We start from the raw sequence: 17,280 nt of genomic DNA, 5'->3' as shown, positions 1-17,280 counted from the left end.
TAGAACGTAGAAATGCTGCTTAATAAGTTTCGTGTGGTTGGTTGTAGAGTCGCCAATAAGTGCACCCCGTGCTATACTTCCGCTGCGCAACACTCGTAAGCGCAGGTCGGCGAGTTGGGCGAGGAAGCCGGCTAGGCGTTCGGGCTGATCTCCTCGCACTTGTAGCGGAAGTCCTCGGGCTGCTGGGATGCGCTCTGCATGCTCAGGTAGTCGGCCCAGTACTTGCACTGCTGGTCCCGGTAGTCTTCCTTCTCCTCCGTGGAGAGCTCGCCGTCCTCGCGGTTCTCCAGGAACACGTAGCGCGGGTTTTCCATCGTGTACGGAGGCCAGGGGCGGCCGCCTTTCAGCGACGGCAGGTCCCTGCGTTTTGGAACCCAACAATTCTGGACGAAAGCACTTTTGAGCGGGAAACCTTCGATGAACGCATTTCTTTTTCTCACAATATAAGATTTCACTATAACAATCAATATACCCGCAGATCACCCGATGGCAGTGTTGAATTTTTGTTTTCTATTAACGTTTCTGCTATCACCAAAAGCGTTCCACGTAGGTTTTCTATGACAGTCTTAACTGTTCGATGCATTCGACGGAAATACTTTAAAAGAAAAATTTTGCTACACATCAGAAGAATGGACCGTTACCTTCAATATTTCCATAAGAGTATCTTAGCATTTTCCAATTTTCGAAATTTTTTTCCGAGAAGGTTGGACATGTGGGAGCGGAATGGTGGGACAGAGGGATCCCGTTTCTGTGCGGGTATTGTGACGCAGCGAAACGTCTCACCGTTAGCCATGGTAACGGGCTGGAGGCTGGGGAACGGGCTGTGGCGACATACCACACAGATAGGCGGATGAAAACGAGAGACAGGAACTGGAGAAGTTGGATGAACGACCATGCTATGCCAAAACCCTCAACAATAGGATACAGCTAAGAGTTGCACTTTCTGGGTCTTATTTTTGAAAATTCGCCGGAATTTATACGGTGTTTATTTCAGAGCGCAGTTTTTTTCAGTAAATATTATTTTTCTAGCCAAGAATTAGTTTTTTTTTCGGTGATACATGTGGCACCCGTGTAAAATGAAAATCAACGTATAGTTCGTCATCACTTGTTTGTTAGCTGGAGCAGTTGATGCACGAGTAATTAAAGCAGAAATGGCCAAGTATACAACAACGGTTGCAAGTCGCTCTACGGATTCTGTGGGATTGCTCGTGATAGAGAAAGGGGTGCTTCACGGCCCTTGTAAGGAAGTACAGGAGAGCCCTTTACAGGAGTCAGATCTCATCTTCCACCTTACCCGTACAACAGCTACGCCGTTTTACCCCCTTTGGGATACAGTCTGTTACGCCAACGGGGAACCAGTTAATTGTTTTCCGCATTACATGTCACGCACGTGTCTACTTCCTCGTGATTCCCTCAAGGATAGCTCGAGCCTTTCCTTTGGTACTGCCAAGTTTCAGCCCCACAGGGGAGACCTAGCAGGATACAACTGCTCTAATTGGTAACCTACTGTTCATAACAAAAGTAGAGACTGCTAGACGAGTTGGTATGCAGCCATATTCAAGAATCAAATAGTGCGAGGACGAGCGCTGAAATCACAGCTCAAATTTAGTCTAACTGACGTTTGTTTTCTTTTTCTTTCGGTTTTGGTTGTTGCTTGGCCCAACCATACGTCGTTCCCTGTCCGTTCGAATAAAGTTCAGTTGAGAGAATCTGGCGCCTGTCTTTTTTTTTTTTTGACCCTCTCTCTCGCGCTGTTCGGTCCTTGAATATGTCTGTTCTTAACATTGGAGTACTTGCGGCATGCTGAAAGAGACCCAGCATTACTACGCGCCTGAGCAGCAGCCCGTGTGTATATATCTGAGGACTCACCCGGACTTCGCGAACTCCCCCCAGTGCTTCATCAGCCTCTCGGTGAAGCGCAGCTCGGAGGGGTGCGCGTGCGTGCCGAACACGCTGAGCACGTCGTCCAGCTGCGTGGCGTGCGTGCCGAGGCGGTCGGTGGACGCGGCCGGCTTGTAGGTGAACACGAAGTAGCTGACCCGGTTTCCCGCCTGCGAGAACAGGTCGGCGAAGCGCTTCATCGGACACACGTACAGCATGTCGCCGATCATCTCGGAGGCGACGTCGAAGAAGGTCAGCACCTGCTGCGCCTTGTCCGGATTAGACAGATAACACCTGCAGTGCGAGACAGCAGTGTTTCACATGTCTCTTTAATTCATGCATTTAATCGTAGCTACCTGCAGCGCACAAATACATTATTGCAGAGGGGAGTACTCATGATTCTTTCGTTAAAATTTAAGCAGCGCTAACTTTTAGGACGAATACACAGAAGACATGACAGGACGGGCGCTTAAATTTTAACGAAAGAATATGCATAACCAACTAGCCCCGCAACGTGTTTTACTAAGGAGTACTCATGAATGATGCTATATGTGAGTGTAATGATCAAACAATATAAAAAAGCACAACTTGGAAAACACAAAAAAAAGGACAACTGCACATCGGGACTAGAACATCATTTCAAATCGGCACTCTGTGACTCGTGACTCGTTGAGGCAGTCAACGTCATTCATTGATTTTGAAACCTTCGCTAGTGCTGCATTTCACTTCCCTGATTTTGCACTCAAGATCGCGCCTGTTCGACATGAAGTACGGGAAAGTAAGGAAATTTCCATGTTTTTCTGTTATCATATGCCATGATAAATTTTGCGTACAGCATATCTAACCGAAAATAGTTTCGATTTGTTCTTAATAGACACCATCCCAGCGATGCCTTGATGTTACTAGCTCTGCAACGATTAAGTTTTAATTACAAAATAGAAATCGAGCAGCAGAATTTTGTATTAATTCTAGCATTTCTGTGCCCCTGAGCGTCATTCGTATTTCTTCACTTACGTCGTTCAGGCCATTTAGCGTGGTTTACGCGCAATGTCAAGGCCGGCATAATACAACTGTTCTGCAACAGATTCCATGCCTTTTTTGAATTTTCCGCCCGTTACCAGCGGCGAAAGTGACGCCCCACCCCGCGTTCATTCTTCATTATTGGCTGAAGCCTATGGCGTGACGTCACCTCAGCCATTGGTGAAAGGTTCGAAATTCAGAACTTATATCGATTTGGGAACGAATCGTTATGTTATACCGACCCAGCTCAGGGTCGCACTGTTCCACGCAGCTAGGTCATACTTTTGGGGAGACTTCGTAATAGGAGTAAGGATTTCGACCTGCGACAGTGACACAAATGGTTAGGGGTGCAAAGAAGGTCAAAATCAATTTTTTTCAGGGAAGCCGTGGTGTCCCGAAATATCGGGATGCTGGATGCGTCTGTGTTTGTGGAAACAGGTAGGTAGGAAGTGGGAACCGGTTGCGAACACATGTGTGTCCTGGCGCACAGCATGGAAGATTAGCTTTCCAGTGTTGAATTCAAGACTGCCATCTTGAAGGCTACGTTCACCAGTGAAAGATGGCCTGCTTGGCATGGCCCGCTACCAGCGGTGCAACATGCTGCGTTAGCGAGCGTTGCAAGTTACCGAGCGAGCACCGTGTTACCGAGGGTTTGTGAAAAACGGCTTCTGCTTAAATTCATGACGCTCAGATTAGACTTAACTGCATATATTTGCAGATTGTGGCGTCAGCTATCGACAGACAGATGAACTACACCGCTAAGTACCATTTTAGGCGCTCAAAAAAGACACATGAAATGGCAGCATTTCGAAAGGCAGTTTCGCAAGTGGCTCATCCGCCGCCACTGCAAGCGGGTTCAGGCTTAGACTCCAAGCAGCATACTCATGCGGCATTTGCAGGTTCGCATTTCTAGCTTCTTTGAAAGGTTTTGTTTGCGTAGCGAGTAAGCGAAGACGCAAAGAGGACAGCGGAGGTCGTACTTTATTATCTTGTCCAGGTGAGGCACCTTGTACGGCTCGAGGAATGTAAGCAGCTTGTCGATGATGAACTCCCTCTTGCTGGACCGCCAGTCGTTGGCGGTCAGGTTGCGGAAGACGTGCGCCACCGTCAGACTACCTTCGTCGATAACGTTCCCCACCAGCACCTGACGCCGAGTCAATGAGAAGAAACGCTTGTGGCACTGGCTGCCGTCACCGGAACTGAGCTAGCCGGAGATTAGTGCTAAACACATGGACAACTACCTCTGCCATATGGTCTGGCCATTCCACAAAAGCCTCGTGGGAACACTAGCTGTCCCTTCCCTTGACGGGCGCCCGGTCCGCAGTGCGCGGGAGATCACAGCCAGGCATGGCCTTCTGAATTAAGAAGTCACCATCGAAGGCAAAAATCTGCATACATAAGTTAAGTCTTTCTGACTCGTGCTCAGCAGTGGACAGCAGGCCATGCGCCACGGTTTTTTATTTTATTTCGTCATTTAAGCTCTTCATGGCATGTGCAAAACATTACACCAAACAAAATAATGGTCCGCGAGGTCTTTAGCATAGCCTGGTCTACAAGTAGGTTAATGTCTAGCATATTACCGTTTGGTTCCTGCCGCGTTTTCATGGTGGACCGCTGCGTTGCGCTGCTATTAGCTTGACATTAAGCTGATGCGCTCAGCTCACTTTGTGTCCCAACAGTGCGGGGCAACGTTTAGAGAGCATCGCGTCACTATCACGTTCACTCCTTTGGTCAGACTAGATGCCTTGACATGCGCACTGGTGGCACAAGAGTTTGCATAGAAGTGCCGACGGAGCTTTTTATATAGTAAGGAAAGGTGAAGACAGCATAAAATGAGCAAACGCCAGGAGGTAAGACTCAATACTCAGACCACACTTCCACGAGAGGGCTATTGTTGAAACGTTGGCCAGCGGACTGAGGGGACTGAGGGGTGCTCCCCCGTCTTTTGTTTATTCTGTGCGGTCAGTGCTTCAAAAAAAAAAATGGCGGACAACTTAGCGTGTAGACTAAATGCAAATTACATGCGCTGGCAATTCGGTTTTCGCTTTGGTTTCGGTTCGAGGCTCGGTTTTCAAGGTCAAGCAGGCTTCAGAAAAAGATCGGCGAAATCGAACTTGAGCTCCGCCTTCAGGTTGTGACGCGATAGCGTTAATGTGTTAGTGCCCATATAATAATAATTGGTCATTCTTTACGTTACATTCATAGATCACTGGGAATCCACATACCACTCCTGGCGCAGTGGTGCGCCAGGAGTCAAGCTATGCGCCACTGCCCTGCAATGGCTGGAAGGTGCTGCCACCGATGGGGATTGTGTGATCCCGGTTGCTCTTTCCGAGCAATCTTTCGCGACTAATCATTAATTTCACTGCCACCTTCCGCGCTAGGCAGTTTGCTCATAATCCGGTGGAGAGGTTGTGACGACCTCACAAGGTCATATGATCTAAGTGGCCCACTTCCCGATGGCCAGATAGACCTCACAGACAACGGCTAAGTGGCAGAAAGGAACATCTAGTGCTAACGCAAGAAAGCAGCTTTTACAAATTGCAGAAAACAACTGTGTATCCCGTGCTGATCGATAAAAAAATAGGCCGAAAAAAATGCACAGGGACATCTAATTGCTGCACGCGTTGGAAATGCGATAGCATTAGAAGCTTTGATGTTTTCATCGAAAGTTACGTCACATCGGTCTCCGGACGTCATTTCCTTCCAGCCAATGCGAATGGCCTGGACTGGTGACGTCGCTTTCCTGCGGCTAATAGGCGAATTTTATTATCGACGTCGCGTTTTGGCCCCATGAGGCTTCCAATGCTAGGGCATTAAAACGTCTTAAGAAACCGCGCGTGCAAGATCGGTGACGTCGTCATTCTTTCTACACTGACGCATGTGCATTAACAGAAACACAGTGTGGTTGTCTTTTAATCAACAGGAAAGCTGGAGACAAGGAGTTCAGCCTCAATCCAATCCCGCTTTGAACCTTTCGTAATCGTTACTGGCCTACACAGATTTGTAGTCATGCCAGACATAACCACGACATACAGGTTACGTTACTGTCCGCGAGTATTGATGCTTCAATGTTTAAGCTTACGGTTACAGCGTAACCTCCAACCGTGGTCGCTCCTCCTGGAAGCTATACTGTGATTGTGCGCGAGCTGCACAGCCGCAGTTTCTATTGGTTTGGTCTGGTTTTTGGGAGATGTCTCAAAGCCACTCAGGCTATGAGGGACGCCGTAGTGAACAGCACCGGGAATTTCGACCACCCGGAGTTCTTTAACGTGCACTGACACCGCACAGTGCACGGGCCTCTAGCATTTCGCCTCCATCGAAAGTCGACCGCCGCAGCCGGGATCGAACTCGCGTCTTTTGGGTCAGCAGCCGACCGCCATAAACACTGAAACATCGCGGCGTTTGCAGTTTTTATTGAAGCGTTAACTAAACAGGTATAAGGTAGCTGTATGATGCCGATTTCTAACATATGCACGAAGCATGAAAGCATGCCTAGAGCCCTTTGTTGCAACCGCTATACCATGGAATGCAATTCTGTCTTGTGAAGGTTACGAATCTCACTTCCCTCCGAATATCCCTGCGTATGCGTTTAGGTTTTTTTTTAAGCTTGTCGGATTCTGGTATGGATAGTACTTTCTCTGCTATCTTCCCCTTCTGTTGCAGGCTAGAGGATATCGAGTATCGGGATTTGCTCTACATGGTATATTGCCCGCGCCATACTGGAAGTTTTTACTGGCAGCAGGCTAGATGGCATTCGTGATTCTCTTACTACAGGCATGCTGCAGTGTCTAGGCGGCGCTGAAAGGGCTCCACTGCGAGCCCAAAAACTGCCGTCGTCAGCCGCTTGGGGTGCTGCCGACGTGAGACCACATTCTGAACGAATAGAAGCCCGTCGTTTAGCTGAAAACATTCCTTGCCTGTTTTCTTTCGACGTAGCCTAGATAGCTGGCACGCCATGCATGGCTTCGGCAGAGCGCGGAAGCTCACGCCTCTCAGACAGGTGGCGTGGAAAAGCACTCTGGGTGCTTCAAACATTGCTAGCTCCTATCGCCAGGCTATTTGTTATGGCGTTGTGATTGAGGCAACAAACTTCAGAGCAGGTTAGCTAAATCAAAAGTGAATAGGCTGCGTTCTTGGTATGCATAAGTCATTTCCATCGAGCGGTTCCACAATCTCACACCGAAAACTTGCGACGTCGTCACCAGCGATGGTTTTTTACGTACGAAAACAACCAGTGCAAGATTTAGTACGAAAATTAAAAAAAAAGTGCCTATCATTGTTTTCAAAACGAACCCAGTTGTTTTGCATGCACTGCGTACCAATGGTCGTGCGCTTCTCGGAGACAGCAAGTCATCGGGTGGATTTTTTTTATATCTGACAACGCTGACATTCTGCTTTCTACGGCTCTCTTGTAGCGGGGAGTATCTTCTTTTTTTATTTTTGCCCAAGAGGTATTGTTTCTGTTGGTAAATATCCAGCTATTAAACTGCTTTGCATATAGTTCTCAGCGCGGAGCGTTAGACTAACGGATTGCTCAGTCAACTGCATTTTCTTTTCTCTGCAGAGAGTGTGTTGCTATGGCTGCCCCGACTAGCTTTGACTTAGCAAGAGTGCGGCTAGGAGTGAAATAAGGCACAAGCGTTTACTTCCTCAAAGGGAATCGCTGGGACGTTCTAATGGGGAAATATTGTATTACATTCTGTTATTCACTACGATAATATTCCAGGCCCAACTCTCTGGATAGCAGTAGATACCACCCATTTATTTACGAGCATAAAGAGTATACGTGGACACGTATGGTGGGGGTGAACATTGCATGCATGGCTGCGTAGGTAGGAGAACCCAGGTTATACACATCATGCAAGTGAGCTTGGAAGGATAGTAAAAGGAAAAAAAAGAAGAAGAAGAAGAAGAAGAAGAAGAAGAAGAAGAAGAAGAAGAAGAAGAAGAAGAAGAAGAAGAAGAAGAAGAAGAAGAAGAAGAAGAAGAAGAAGAAGAAGAAGAAGAAAAGAAGAAGAAGAAGAAGAAGAAGATAGCTTCGACAGACTGTATAATGATTCTGTGGGCAGTCACTGAAAATAAATTCTTCAGCAGTTGCACCCAGCGTTCCGTGCATGTGCGGGTGTGCGTGTGTGTCTCTGCAAATTATTACCAGTAAGAGAGTGCAAAGTTGTGTGACGCTCCGTCGCAGAACTTTAGCTTTTAGATCCTTTAGCTTTTGATTCCGCCCACAATATCGGTTCAAAGGCTAAGTGCCAGTCCGGCACGGATATTAGAGAGATTAGTCCAGCGAGTGGGCCTCCTCACCTGCGCCGTCTGGTCCGTCGACTGCGCCAGCATGGTCTCGAACGGCAGGGGCAGGAAGGAGTCCTGAGTGACCGGGTAGTGTCCCTTGGTGAGCGCGTCGCGCAGCACCTCCGTGGGCCTGTCGTGCAGGCAGCTGAGCGTGGCCGCCTGGTCCAGGTTGGCCCCGGCCCCGTCCTTTGAGCACTGCGCATTGTGCGCGATGCCGTCGAGCGGGTCGTCGGTCGTCAGCGCCGGGAACGGTATCAACGGGGAGCCGCTGCGCGCACGGAAGCGCGTAAGCCTACGGGGATTATGTTGCAGCGCCACTTGGCGCCTGACCGGTGACAGGCGCCTTGGGAAGTGCCGGTTTAGCGGCACGGTGCAACACGGCACAACGACATCATTTTGCCGTTCGGAAATGATGTCGATAGCGACCGGTAAGACAGAGGTTAGGTGACGAACGGGCTTCATTATTACAGTTGAACCTCGTTTTTACGAAGTCGAAGGTGACCGGAAATTACTTCATTACAACCGTAGCTTCGTTATAGCCCGCGTTGGCCGAGCTTCCAAGCGGAATGGTCATTCCTTCGATATATCGATTATTTTGTTATAAACCATTTTGTTATAGCGAGGTTCGACGGCGTATAGACACACGGAAAACCTGTTATTGAAACCAAGGAAAACATAGGGGATTGTACCTTTATGGTGCAGCCGATCAGGGTGGAAATTACTCGCATAATCGTTTAGGTAGAAAATTTCGCAAAAAGTAGAAGTAAAGACAACCACACCGCCGGTAGGATTCGAGCCCACAGCCTCCGTACGTCTCGTGCAGTGCTCTACCGTCTGAGCTACAGCGGCGGCTGTCTGCCCTTCTACTTTCGAATGTATTCACGCTATATGTAGCTTAACGTTGAGAGTTGAGCAGGTGCCACGCTGAACGTGATAAAACGGGAAGGATATGACAACTGCGCGAGAGCCCTCTTACGCTACCTGTAGCACCAAGACTGCTATCTCAGACACCCCTCAGGTTTACTTCGTACTAATAGCAAGCAAAAATTTTCAAGCGACATATTTTGCCTTTAATGACGAAGGTTTCTCTTAGGTCTCTTTTGGTACATGAAAGCATTTTCCGCAACTTTCAGGACAGCAAAATAGCCATATACATGTATCGTCGATAAGCGTGCTTATTGTAGCAACATAATCAAAAGAATTTGCAGCAACAGAATTTAACGTAACATTTGATAATACATCACAACCGTTGTTTTCAGGTGCGTTAGTTATAATTCTTGAAGTACCGCCATTCAGGTTACGCACATGGGCCTCATTTCACTCTTAGTGAAGTGGGGTCGCCTACCTCACGCCAAGTATATATCTGCAGTCAGCGTCACTTAAATTTCTCTTGTCAGACTCGCTGCTCTGATGACATTTAAAGCGCGTGTCGCTCGTTAAAAGTAACATTAAATTCGCCCGTGTGGTGGAGGTAAAAGGCGCTTGCGAAAGTCTTGTAGAGCGAGCAGGACATTCTTGCTCGCTGTCTATAGCGTCTATGGATCCAGACGTGCATCTGGAAAAGCACTGCTGCGCGACTGTGGATCGGGAAATTATTAGGAACACTGCACATAGTGCGTTGCTCGTGCTGAGTGCCGCATACACGTCAAGGTTTCAACCGCAAGAACTGGCTAATGGCACCCTTGAATCATTGGCAGAATAAGCGGTTACAATTCCACACCTTTCGCCATAGAGACTCACTCCGAAGGTCACGAGAGGCGGGGGACTTAATAAGACACGGCGACGCGAAATGTCTAGAAAATTCCGGACTTTTCTCAGAATTTTCTCCGGTCCTTTCTCGGAATAGCCTCTGTGGTTAGAAGTGGGGACGTTTGAACACGCAACTCGTGACCCTTGTCATCTGGACGGTCGCCATCCGCCACTGTCCTGTTGGATGGCGGAATCTTGCGGTAGTGAGTGCCCTTTTCTGCGCGCTGCTAGCGTCCATCGCCATGTACGCGAACAATGTAGAGATACTACTTTGCGTGGTACGTACCTGTGCAGGATAGCACGCCTTGTGAAGCCTCTTGTGATAGGCGACAGGAGGTGGTAACCCGCGGCGACTGCCCCGCCTCCCGCACCCATGAGGATGATGTTGTGAGGGTTGCCACCGAAGCTGAAGACGTTGTCTCGCACCCAGCGCAGCATTAGGGCCTGCCGGCGGGGAATAAGACGAGGCATAGGAGAAGGCGTGCTCTTGTATTTTGGATGCCGGAAATATAACGCAGGAATTATGAAGCAGTCTTGAATGATGGCATAATGTCAAGCATAAGCTGTCTTTTTTAGGCTTAATATTTATTCTCCGACGCTTCATTGTGTACAGCAATTATTTCATGGGCCTACCAGAGAACCTATTAGCTGCTGTAGCAAATAGCTAGAGACAGATGCTGATGAAGTGAAATGAAAAGATAGAGAACCGGTTCTTTTCTGCAAGGAGTCGCTCATTAAGTGTTACTGGTTTGACCGGCAGCTCAATGTGTTTTGATTAGTAACATCGGAATCCGCTCTACTTATAGTGAGAACTGTCGCATCACTTCGTCGAAAATGAGGGTGTGAAGTCTGAGAATTTTTGCAACGTCTTTCGGGCTTCACTCGCTGCGAATAAATATTACCTGCTCTTCCCTACAGCTGTGGCATTAGAATCCCACTCCCAGTCAGAGTTCTTTCACACTAAGGAAAATATGTTGTTGAGCTTGTTGGTTCATAATTTACAGCTACGGCAGCGCTATAGAAAGCCAATTAGACCGCGAACAGGAGAAGACAAGACAGAGTATAGCACTAGTCCTGTCTTCCCCTTTCGGGTCTTTGTCTTCGGTTAGGGTGCACCTGCACTCACTTTTTAATCCTTCGATTTACGAAGCTTCAAATCAAACCCGACCACAACCTGTGGCTATAGTTTTTTGAAGTTGGCCCCTGGTGATGCCGCGGATGAACATCTCTTCAACTGTTGGCGGCGCCGCTGCCGCTTTTCCTCACCCCACCTACGTTTTGAACAGCCTTGGGAGGCCTTGAAACGCGTCGCTTTGTCAGCTTTTAGTTCTATGCTCCCTGCCCTGCATTTCTCAATTGGCTTTTTTTTCCAGACGCAGCGCTGTATTTAGCATGCGCAAAAATTCGTGCGTTACCCAGAAAACTGGTTGAAAACAGACACACATGGGCAGACATAGGAGCGACCCGCCTTTAACAGGCGCCAACTGCGCATGCCATTTGTGTGTTTGCAGCTGCCCTCACTTATTGCTTTCGCCTGTCTCCAACACGAACTGCGCATGCGTAGTAGATTAATAATAATAATAATAATAATAATTGGTTTTTGGGGAGAGGAAATGGCGCAGTATCTGTCTCATATATCGTTGGACACCTGAACCGCGCCGTAAGGGAAGGGACAAGAGAGGGAGTGAAAGAAGAAACGAAGAATGAGGTGCCGTAGTGGAGGGCTCCGGAATAATTTCGACCACCTGGGGATCTTAAACGTGCACTGACATCGCACAGCACACGGACGCCTTAGCGTTTTTCCTCCATAAAAACCAGATTCTGTTCTCTTGTTTTCAAGCAATGAAGCCCAGGAAGGGGCAGAGGAGGAATGACGCGCATGCGTAGAGCGGCCATGCGAAAAAATCATTAAAGCTTGTAGCTTTGAGCATTACTCAAGGAAAACTGATTGTCATTAGCGGCCGAGAGGTCTAGATTGGCAAGACCTTCTTGACGTTTCATAGGCGACTGCCCGGTTGGGTGTCTCACAGGCCTATTTTGACGTCTATGCGCTCACGTGCACACTAGGCTTTCTTGACTGGTTATCAGGAAACGAAATCCGCGTTAACTTGCGCGCTTCTCGGTGAACACCTCAATCACTCCGTGAAGGAAGGGGGTAAGTGCGAGTGAAAGAAGAGAGAAAAAGATGCCGTAGTGGCAGGCTTTAATAATAATAATAATAATAATAATAATAATAATAATAATAATAATAATAATAATAATAATAATAATAATAATAATAATAATAATAATAATAATTGGATTTTAGGGAAAGGAAATGGCGCAGTATCTGTCATATATCGTTGGACACCAGAACCGCGCCGTAAGGGAAGGGATAATAAAGGAGGGAGTGAAAGAAGAAAGGAATTAAAAGGTGCCGTAGTGAAGGGCTCCGGAATACATTCGACCACCTGGGGATATTTAAACCCGCCGCAGTGGCTCAGTGGTTAGAGTGCTCGGCTACTGATCCGGAGTTCCCGGGTTCGAACACGACCACGGTGGCTGCGTTTTTATGGAGGTAAAACGCTAAGGCGCCCGTGTGCTGTGCGATGTCAGTGCACGTTAAAGATCCCCAGGTGGTCGAAATTATTCCGGAGCCGTCCACTGCGGGACCTCTTTCTTCCTTTCTTTCACTCCCTCCTTTATCCCTTCCCTTACGGCGCGGTTCAGGTGTCCAACGATATATGAGACAGATGCTGCGCCATTTCCTTTCCCAAAACCAATTATTATTGTTATTATCTTTAACGTGCACTGACATCGCACAGCACACGGGCTCCTTAGCGTTTTGCCTCCATCGAAACGCAGCCGCCGCGGTCGGGTTCGAACCCGGGAACTCCGGATCAGTAGCCGAGCGCGCTAACCACTGAGCCACCACGGCGGGTAAAGGCTTCGAAATAATTTTGACCACCGGGGATCTTTAACGTACACTAGCATCGCTCAGCATACGGGCGCCTTTTGCGTCTCGCCTCCATCGAAACGCGGCGGCCGCGGTCGGGTTACAACCCGAAACAGCTAACCTCCGAAATTTGGCCCAAATGAGACAGTCTATTTTTAATACAAGAAAGAGTGCTATGGGGAGTTGTGCTACTGGTATGACCGACAAGAGAGCTCTGCGTTCCCTTTGGAGCGAAGCTCGTCGGTAAGCGGGCCTCGCCAACCCACGCACCTGGTCGAGAAGGCCCATGTTGCCAGGCGACCGTTGCTTGCCGCTTCGCATGAAGCCCAGCGCCCCGAGCCGGTAGTTGGGCACCACGACCAGCACGCCAGTGCTGTTCACGAAACGGCGCGGGTCGGCGAAGTAGTACGAGTTGCCGCCGTTGGCGAAGTGGATGTCGATGAGGGCCACCAGGACGGCGCTGCGGCCGGTGCCCGGCAGCTGCTCGTACGAGCTGCTCGCGCGCGGGGCGTACACGTCCAGGTGGAGGCAGTCCTCGGTCGTGTTGGACGCTTCCACAATCGTCACGTTGCCGTAGTACAGGTTGTGCTGCACGCACGGGTAGCGCGGGTTGCGCCCGTCCAGGTCCAGCGCGCCTTGGGGCATGGGCTCGGGTCGCCGGAACCGCAGGTGACCCACGGGAGGCCTGGCGTACGGGACGCCGTAATACGCGTGCACCTGCGTGTGTTGCGAGCAGCGGGCAATTTTAGCGAATAAAAATTTCGCTTTAGGCTGTCAGGTCAACATTTTCACCGCTGTGTGTCGCCTGCGCGTATTGCTATATATGGCGACTAGCGCGGTGCCACGGGAACTCAGAAAAATGTTGTTTACATATCAGGAACCAGATTCACAGAGCTACCCGTATACGTTAAGTTCAGTGCGTGACATTGAGGAGTTTGTCCGGCAAATAACATTTTAACAAGAGAGCGTTAAGGCGTCCTACAGAAAATCCGGCGTCGTCGTAGGCGTTGTGGGGGAAAAATCCCCACAAAAAAACCAGATTTACCACCGTGGCAGGTGGTAGTTAAATGAATGACTGGATTGAAAGAGGTTGTTCGGGAAGAGCAATCTGGGTCGCTCAAGCCCCAACGGTGGCAGCACCTGCCATCGCAGGGCAGTGGCGCATCGCTTGACCTCTGCGCCACTGCGCCAGAAATGATACGAGGACTCCCAGGGATCTATGAATGTACAGTTGAGTAAGACCAATTCCGCGTATATGGGCATTAAAGCCATTAACGCTATCGCGTCATGCCAAGTGCCTCTCCAATTTTTCATGACGTTTATAAAATAACGAATTTTAATAACAAAAATTGGCGGAGGCTTAACTTGGCTAACCCTAGAATTCAGCGAAAAGCAAGCACGGTTGCTAAGCGTCTGAGGCTCGTCCATGGCAGCTCTGCTACACGCTCGCGACCACGGGGCTATGACGCGGCATCACATGGTATTACGACACCCCCATCGGATGCCATCACGTGGCTTCAAATCACCACATCGGATGTTCTTAAGGTCAAAGGTCAACCCAAATTTACCTAATGTCAAATGTAAACCCGAGGTCAGAGGTCAAAGGTCAACTGAAGGTCATGGGCAAAGGTCAGGGTTCGACATCATAACTTCCACATATGTTTATACACGGCTAACGTGGTGAGGATGAAGGTCGTTCATAGTCATTCTCTGGCCTACGCGACGACTGTTTTATCTAGCGTAGTGAAGCCTTTCGCTTCAATAACAAATTCGGTTAACTGCTTCAATGTATTCAGTGCTCCCGCTTCACTGCTGCTATGCTTGAGGCTTGCCCACTTTTGCCTGGGTTCCATCTCAATTGACAGTTTTCGTTATTCCACAACGAGCGTGCACTACGATCTTGTCTCAGACCACTGTTCTCGGCTGCGTGCAGTGGCTGAGAAACAGTTCCGCTTGCGCAGTGCCTCAAGTGCACTGAAAACACTGCATGGACCCACCGCGTTGATTCAGTGGCTTTGGCTTTGGACTGCCGATTCTTTGTTTGACGGGTTTGATCCCTGGCACGGCGGCCACATTTCGGCTAAGGCTGAACGCAGAAACGCCCGTGTGTGCTTGTGCGTGTCAGTGCACGTTAAGAACCCCAGGTGTTCTAGATTAATCCGAAGCCCTCCACTACGGCGCCCCCCTTAGCCTGTGTGTCCCTTTGGGACGTTGAATCCCATAAACCAAACCAAAGCAAACTAGGAGGATGGTATGGCGAAAGCATGGGTATAGATAACATAACCTGAGGGTGTTTACTGCGGAAAGAGGAGGGAGTGTTTGGCCGAGAGCGGAGGAATTTATCAAGGCTTATCTGCGGCAGCTGCGGCGAAACGCGCATCATTGGAGCATCATCGGAGGATCATCGGAGGATCATCGCATCATAAGGATCATCGGAGGCGCGGCGCGCGTAGGGTGGCGGAGTGGAGAGGACAGCTAGCCGAAAAGCTAAAAATTGCGCCCAGAAATAGCTATACAGAATAGCAGTCTGCCTAATATTCTCTCCCTCAGAGTGTCGTGAAATACAGATACCTTACCAGCTGTCGCTTAGCGTCATGTTACGTAGTGGTAACCTTGCTGTCAGTTTTTTCCTGTTCTTTTTGACCACATTTCTTACAATGGTGCGCTAAGTGTGAGCCTATTCCATTCTGCAATGACAGTTTATGTTATCACATGCTGTCCTAGATACATCGACCCGCTTGGCCGATGTTTAATTCCCCGTACGTCACCTGAACTTGATATAAAACACCAACCGCACGTTGCACCACTGGATTTCCATTCTTTTTTCCAGACGAAATCTTTTTTTTTTCAAATTGAGTAATTCAGTAGTACGGCACAACGATGGAAGCTCTTGAGGCGCGAAAAAACACAGCAACTTTGTGCTTCAGTGCACAATGCTTCAGATTATAACATGCTTTATGGGTGCAGGGGTTACCAGCACTGGTATAACTTTCTTTTGCTGCAACCTCATCTTCGGTGGTGGTTGTCTTCCTTCCTTCTCATCTTTTTCATAATAAGGCCTTCGCGACTGACCTTAGAATCGGCCAAGGATGGCCTGCCTGCTCCAGCTCCAGAATCTGTAATGAAAGTTTTCCTGCTATTTACGACTGCAGTATTTTATGAGGGTTCATTCAAAGCACATTGTAGTGATCGCGCCTTTAACAGTCTTGGAGTATTGCAGAATCGAAGCGCAACGATTTCTTGCGAGTATATGGGCAACAGCCGCCGCGGTTGCTAAGTGGTTATGACGCTCGGCTGCTGACCCGAAAGACGCGGGTTCGATTGCATTTCGATGGAGGCGAAATGCTAGAGGCCCGTGTACTGTGCGATGTCAGTGCACGTTAAATAACTCCACGTGGTCGAAATTTCCCGAGCCCTTCACTACGGCGTCCCTCATAGCCAGAGTCGCTTTGGGACTTTAAACTCCATAAACCACGTGGGAAACATTTCCGTGAAACACGTAGTTTACAACGCATACTTTAATTTCCACAAACTGCAAACTGTTGCCTTACTCGAACTCATAGCTAAAACCTAAACATTTTGCATAGTTTAGAACAGGATAAAACATCATCCGTGTTTATGGGTAGGTCAACGGGCGGCTGTTTCTTCAAAACAACTAAAATATCGTCAACGTGCCTAAATATCTTGAGAAATTTTGCTTCGCTAAAGGCTTCGGATGACGTGCTTTGTAGATATGCACATAATCTGACAGACAGTATGAATAAGTAAATAAATAAATAAATAAGTAAATAAATAAATAAATAAATAAATAAATAAATAAATAACCATATCAAAGGAGCAACCGAGGAGTAATGGGCATTTCACCTCGAAGTTCTTGAAGGTGCGTCCGTAGACGGTGCCGATGTCAAGGCGTGCCTCGGGCTCCTTGTGCACCTCGACAAAGATGACGAAGAAGAAGTAGGCGGCGAACACGAGCACGTTGGTGGCCGCTACGCCATGCCACCACCTGCGCCATGCAGTCGCCCCATTTCAGTCAGGGGAAAGTCAACCGTCTTGAGAGAGAGGCGTGCGAATAGCTTGTGAAAGAAGAAAGGAAGAATAGGTGCCGTAGTGGAGGGCTCCGGAATAATTTCGACCACCTGGGGATCTTTAACGTGCACTGACGTCGCACAGCACACGGGCGCCTTAGCGTTTTTTTTTATGGAGGAAAAACGCTAAGGCGCCCGTGTGGTGTGCGATGTCAGTGCACGTTAAAGATCCCCAGGTGGTCGAAATTATTCCGGAGCCCTCCACTACGGCACCTCTTCTTCCTTTCTTCTTTCACTCCCTCCTTTATCCCTTCCTTGACGGCGCGGTTCAGGGGTCCAACGATGTATGAGACAGGTACTGCGCCATTT

General features: G+C 48.7%; 1 protein-coding gene across 1 annotated transcript; it reads right to left on the bottom strand.

The window, feature by feature from the left end:
• Positions 1 to 23: 23 nt before the first annotated feature.
• Positions 24 to 16,868, bottom strand: LOC144095204 (acetylcholinesterase-like). The gene is made up of 7 exons (XM_077628992.1): positions 16,748 to 16,868; positions 13,154 to 13,600; positions 10,235 to 10,392; positions 8,212 to 8,467; positions 3,882 to 4,045; positions 1,870 to 2,175; positions 24 to 360 (listed from the first exon to the last, which is right to left on the bottom strand). Exons 2-7 carry the CDS (start codon positions 13,526 to 13,528, stop codon positions 132 to 134), a joined length of 1,488 nt encoding a protein of 495 aa, XP_077485118.1. The 5' UTR covers positions 13,529 to 13,600; positions 16,748 to 16,868; the 3' UTR covers positions 24 to 131.
• Positions 16,869 to 17,280: the final 412 nt, after the last annotated feature.

Source organism: Amblyomma americanum, chromosome 6 (genome assembly GCF_052857255.1).
Source record: "Amblyomma americanum isolate KBUSLIRL-KWMA chromosome 6, ASM5285725v1, whole genome shotgun sequence".
NCBI lineage: Eukaryota > Metazoa > Arthropoda > Arachnida > Ixodida > Ixodidae > Amblyomma > Amblyomma americanum.
The sequence above is the reverse complement of the archived record's forward strand: the minus strand, read 5'-3'. Positions and strand labels throughout refer to the sequence as shown.